The sequence below is a fragment of the Camarhynchus parvulus genome, chromosome 28, assembly GCF_901933205.1.
Source record: "Camarhynchus parvulus chromosome 28, STF_HiC, whole genome shotgun sequence".
Taxonomy (NCBI): Eukaryota; Metazoa; Chordata; class Aves; order Passeriformes; family Thraupidae; genus Camarhynchus; species Camarhynchus parvulus.
Genome location: NC_044598.1, coordinates 4,915,063 through 4,921,062, shown reverse-complemented (window position 1 = coordinate 4,921,062; position 6,000 = coordinate 4,915,063). Strand labels below are relative to the sequence as shown.

General features: G+C 65.0%; 1 protein-coding gene across 8 annotated transcripts in view; it reads left to right on the top strand.

Annotated features, from left to right (window-relative positions):
* Positions 1–1,568: 1,568 nt before the first annotated feature.
* UNC13A (unc-13 homolog A) overlaps positions 1,569–6,000 on the top strand; it is a 36,937-nt gene continuing 32,505 nt past the window's right edge. For all 8 annotated transcript variants that reach the window (XM_030966788.1, XM_030966785.1, XM_030966787.1 and 5 more), the window contains exon 1: positions 1,569–1,661. In XM_030966788.1, coding sequence (XP_030822648.1) covers positions 1,640–1,661 — 22 coding nt within the window. In that variant the 5' untranslated portion in view covers positions 1,569–1,639. The remainder of the gene's footprint in view (positions 1,662–6,000) is intronic.

Here is a 6,000-nt window from a genome sequence, read left to right as displayed (position 1 = left end):
CTGCTGCACCTGGAGCACCTGGGGGTTTGCCTTGGCACCTCAGCACTGCCCGGGCGGTCCTGCCGCCTCTGGGTCCTCATTGGTGCGAAGCCCAGCTCTCTGTGCCTCAGTTTCCCTGGCAGGAAGGGCTGTGCCCACTGCTGCCCACCGTACCAGGGTCCCCCAGGGCCCTGTCCCTGGAGAAGGGAGGGAGGTGGCAGCGGGGCTGTTCACAGCTGGGCCTCCCTGCTGCCCAGACTGGGTCACCCTGCCCGGGCTGTCACCCCACGGGGCTCTGTGTGCTCGTGTGGGGGTAGCAGGGGGTGTGCAGGTGTGTGAGGGCACACGTGCATGTCCAGCTGCCACATCTCCTGCCACCAGTGGCTCCAGTACTGCAACGTCAGGGAGCTGGGGCTGCTCTGGGAGGGCCAGGCCCTGCTCTCATTCGGGATCACTCATTAGTGATGAGGGACCAGTGTGAGGGTCAGGCCAGGGCACTCAGTCCCACAGGTGCCCTTGTGTGCACATCTTCCCTTGCTCTCTCTGCCTCAGTTTCCCTTGGCGTCTCTTTTCCCCCTGGTGCTCCTGATGCCATTTTCTGCTGGTCCCTGCAAGATGCAGTGATCCCACGGGAGTAACGTGGTGACACCTTCGCTGGAGCCACCAGGATGAGCAGGATGGCAGTGTGAGCCCATCACCTGGCTCCACGGCAAGAGGAGGCAAACGGGGACAGGATGAAGCCCTGTCTGAGCTCGTGTCCCCAGTGATGGAGGTGGAGGTCTCTGCTTTACTCTCATGTGGGACCCCTTCCATGGGGTCAGCATCTGGAGCTGGGGGCTGGTCCCTGTCTGGGACCATGGCAGCTTCTGCAGCCCCTGAGCTGGGATCACTGCCCAGATCTGAGCCTTTTTTGGGCTGTCACATTTGGTGGCCGAGAGGAGAGAGGGGACAACAATGGGGGGGTGACAACGACAGTGTGTCCTGATCAGACCCATCTCTGAACATGCCCAGCACGGCCCGGGGGGGGGCATGCCTGGGGGGGGTGCGGTAAATTCTGCACCCCAAAACCACCCCCTTTAGGGCAGGACACAGCTCCCCCAGCCCAGCCAGACCCCCCCCTGCCAGGGAAGGGAGGGCACCGCAGCCCCCGGGGCTGTACGAGCCAGCCAGACCCACCCCGGACAGCACCGGCCCGCGCTTCGAGCAGGACCCCCGCCCGTTCCGCGGGGCGCTGCGGCTGGGCTGTGCCGTGCTGTGCCGTGCCGTGTGGCAGTGCCATGCCGTGCCGTGCCGTGCCGTGACGGGACGTGCTGTGCCGTGCGTTTAGCGCTCCGTGCCGTGCCGAGCCGAGCCGAGCCGAGCCGAGCCGAGCCGAGCCGAGCCGAGCCGAGCCGAGCCGAGCCGAGCGTTCGGCGCTCCGTGCCGTGCCGTGCGGCTGTGCCGTGCCGAGCCGCGCATTCCGCCCCGCGCCCCCCCCGGGACCCCAGACCCGGCTCGGCCCCGGCGCCGGGCGGGGCTCGGGGGCGGCGCCGCGCGGGCGGGGGCGGCGGTGACGTCAGGCGCTGTCCGCGGTGCTGAGGGAAGATGGCGGCGCGCTAGAGCCGGGCGGCGGCCAGGGCCCCCCGCGCCCCCCGCGCCCCCCGGCACCCGCACCGCCGCCATGTCGCTGCTCTGCGTCGGAGGTACCGGGGCACGGGGCACGGGCCGGGCGGGGAACGCGTCCCCCGCGGGGACGGAGCGGAGCCCGGGACGGAGAGGGGGGAGCGCGGGGAGGGGGGCCCGGCGGGGCTGAGGGGAGTGCGGGCGGGAGGGGGCGGTGAGGCGGGGGGGCCGTGGGAACGGCTCCATTCACGAGCGCCCGGCGCGTGGATTTATGAATGAACCGGCGGGGGCGCGCGCGCGGCGCGGGAGCCGGGAGTGGGGGTGGGGGAGGGGCGGGGGTGTGGGCGCGCCCTGCCCGCACAGGGATCCCCGGAACCCCCCGGGATCCCCGGAACCGCCCGGCACCCCCCGGGATCCCCCGAACGCTGCTCCTGACCCCAAACCCCCGCCGGGAGGGACGGGGCTCCCTCCGCGCCTCCCGCCGCCCCATGGGGACGGCAGGGGAGGGACGGGGCTTCCCCCGGAACCCTCCGGGCTCCCCTCCCGCTGTGGGAAGGGGCTCCCCCCGGAACAGCTCCCGGGCTTCCCTCATATCCTCCCAGCGCCGTGGGGCGGGAGCTGCCCCCATAACTTCCCACTGCCGGGGAGGGAGGGGGCTCCCCTATAAACACCCCTCGGGCTCCCTCCGTCGCCGTCCCCCGCCGTGGGGAGGGGGCTCCCCCCTCTCCACCCACCCCAGCCTCTCCAGCTTGCCGCCCCCTCGGAGCCCCCTTCTTCCCATCCTGCCCCCTCCGCATCTCTTCCCACACCCCCCTCAAGTGCAGACCTCATCGTGCTCACCCCCCCTGCCCGTACACCCCCCCACCATCGCACCCCTCCCCATATATCCCCCTACCCAGCCCCCCCAGGACCCCACCCCTCATGCCTATCCTCAGGCACCCCCATCCTGCAGATGCAGCCCTCTGCATTCCCAACCACCCCCTCATCAAAAACACCCCATCTGTGCCCCCAACACCCCACATCTATCCCCACCCCCCCAATTACATCCTGAAGCACCCCCGACCCCTAAAATCCCTCCACTACCAAAATCATTCACCCCCATCTATGTATCTCTACATTCTCTCAAACCCCCCAAAATCATCCATCCCCATCTATGTATGTCCACATTCTCACTCCCCCAAAGAGACCCCATGCACTCCAAATCCCACACCGTGGGGATTGAACCCCTAAATACCCCCCTAAGATTACAGCCTGAGCCCCAGCCCCACCTCCTGCAGCCCCTGTGCCCCTGCAGGTGTTGCCCAACCTGGCATGGGGGTGCTGGTGGGAGTCAGGGCAGCTGGGGGGGTCAGGGTGGGAGCTGGGGGTCTGGTGCTGTGTGCCCAGTTAGGGGATCTGGTGCTGGTCCCCCCATACTGGGATGTACTGGGGAACTGCACAGGTAGGGGATCCCTGCACCCAGCACACTGAGCCCTGCCCACCTCGGTGCCCAAATGAGTCCTGCAGGCTTGGCCTCAGCCTCACTGGCCAGTCTGGATTGAATGCTCAGTGAGGGGGGACAGAAGTCGGGAGGGGTCCCTTTACCCCCTTCTCAAGGCCCTATGACATCCTAGTGGGGACAGGGTAGCACTTGTGTGTCTTGGGGTCAGAGGATGGAGGTGGCAGAATGACAGCTGGGACAAGGGGGGGCATAGAGTGTCTGGGATTCCTGCACCCCAGGCGAAATCTGGAGGACATGGGGCTCTCCCGGTGCTGCCTGAGTTCATCAGGACGGGGGCTGTGCCCCCTCCACCCCCTGACGTGTCCTTGTCCTTGAGGTGCTGTCACAGCCCCCTCTCTGCTGGCAGTGCCACAGCTGGCGTGCCCCTGTGTGCCCCCCAGCCAGCCCCAGATGTCGGGGACTCTTCTCTGGCAGGGGAGTGCCTCTTTACTGCCACTTAAAGGACTGTCACATGCGGTGACACCCTCGGTGGCGCTGGGGGTGGCTGCTGAGAACAGCTCCGAGTGGGCTGGGGCTTCCCCCAGTGCCACCAGTGTCACCACTCGCTGGTCACGCTTCCCGTGCTATTTTGGGGGTCCCGGGGGCGGGGGTGCCACCCCAGAGCCTCCCCCGGCTTTCCCTGCCCCTCCTGGGGGGCTTCGGGCCAGGGGGTGTCCCTGTGTGACAGGCACTGGAGTGACCCGGGAGTGTGGGGTGAGTGGGGACAGGAGGGGGTGTCTGGAGTGGCGGGAGGCAGACGGACAGATGGACAGGCGGGCGGACGGGCAGCTGGAGAGACAGATGGAGAGACGGAGGGACAGATGGATGAAGGGGATGGGAGACGTGATCACGGAGGCTGAGGGGTGGGTGGGTGGAGGGACAGAGGGAGAGGAAGGACAGAGGGGTGGATGGAAGGACAGACAGGTGGGTCGGATGGAGGGTTGGACAGAGGGCTGGATAAAGGACATAGGGATGGACAGACAGATGTATGTGGGGATAGACATGGGGATGGGTGTGTGCAGAGACCAGTGAGTGGACAGAGAGTGGGGTGGACAGGCAGAGGCACAGGTGCGTGAACAGAGAGGGGAGGGGACAGAGAGACCGGTAAATGGATGGACAGAGGGATGGACACACAGGAGATGGACAAATGGTGGGTGGTGGGAGTGGGTGGACAGACATGCAAATGGATGGATAGGCAGAAGAATGGGTGAGTGGAGAGACAGGAAAATGGACAGAGGGGTGGGTGGATGGACAGAAGGATGGGTGAGTGGAGAGACAGGAAGGACAGGCGTGGGTGGATGGATAGAGGGGTGGGAGGATGGATGGACAGCAAGATGGATGGCAGATGGGTGGGTGGATGGCTGGAGGGATGGGTGGGTGGAGAGACTGGTAAATGGACAGGCAGCAGGATGGATGTGTGGACAGGCAGAGGAGTGGACAGACAGACAGACTGGGGCATGCCAACAGCCCAGCCCAGTTTTAATGCCACTCCCAGTCCAATCTCTGCCAGCTGCCTCCTGCCTCAATTTCCCCAACTGTACAACACCCCCTGAGAGGAGCCAGATCACCCCAGACTGGGAAGACCCCAGCTTGTTGATGTCACATGAATGTCACACTGTCCTCACCTCCTTGCCTGGGGACTCAGGTTGAATTTAGCTCCAGGGTGGCACCCCAGGACTTGTCACCCCTTTGAGGGTGGCTTGAGCTTTGGGGACCCTTTGATGGGTGGGAGGGCAGCACATCCTGCAGATGGTGACAGCAGGACTTCTCCCTGGCAGGAGATGACAGCCAGGAAAGCCACGTGTTCCCTGGGTAATTGTTTGTTCCTGTCAGCTCGGGTATTTTTGGAGCTTTTCCTTCCTCTGCTCTCCCGTTCCTTTTTGGAAGCAGCAGCTGGTGAAGAATAGTGGGTGCCCCTGGGCCCGGGGGAAGGGGGATCCCTGTCAGCCACAGGCAGGTTCTGGCTCTAAATGCTCTGTTAGAATAGAATAATATAAATTTATAATATGTATAATATAGTGTATAAATACATTCTATTTCATTTACGTAATCATTACACACAGTGGTGCCAGCCATCCCCAGACAGCCCCAGGCTCCCAGCCTGGTGTCACTGGAGGATCTTTGGGATGCCGGAGCTTTGTGCCAACCCCCCAAGTGTGAATTCCCCATCTCTGTGATTCCCTGGGAACATGGCTGCCGCTGACGTCGCTGGTGACCTTCCCTGGGGCAGAAAGCCACCCATGGTGTCACCCTTTCGGTGGCACAGGGCAGGCAGCCGAGTTACAGGGTCCCCAGTTGTTTTCCGAGGTGATGCTTTCCCTTGCCTCAGTTTCCCCGAGGTTTCTGGTGCCTCCTCCCAGCCGTGCCAGGCACGTGGCGCTGGCGGCAGCCCCGCGTCCCCTCCGGCGCTGGTGGCGGGTGATAAGCGGCTGGCGAGTGGCACGTCTCCGAAATCAAATTACCTTTGATGTCGCCAGGGCTATTTTCATCCCTGCTCGGTCACGTTGGTCCTGCACCCGCTGGCACCCGCGTCATTTACGCGTTCTCCGGCTGCTGTGTCATTCCCTCCCCGCCCGGTCCCCTCCCGACAGCGCCGAGGACACCCCGGGCCCCGCCGCCCCCCCGGCATTGGCAGCCGCGGTACCGGCTGTGCTCGGCTCCCTTGGCCCCCCCGCTGCAGCCACAGGCTGGGGACCGACCCCCGCCCCCAACGGGATAAAGCTGGGGGGTGTCAGCCAGAACTGGGGGGGTTCCCGTGCAGCTGAGCAGGATCGGAGGGCTCCCTGCTCCCCGCAATGGACACGATGGGAACCAGCCCCACAGTGCCCCCATGGGAGACAGGGCTGGGGTGCAGTGTGGGGAGTGTTTTGGGGCTGTATAGGATTTTGGGGGGGCATCTCCTCCACCCCTGGGGCTGCTCTGGGTCAGGGAGGGTTACA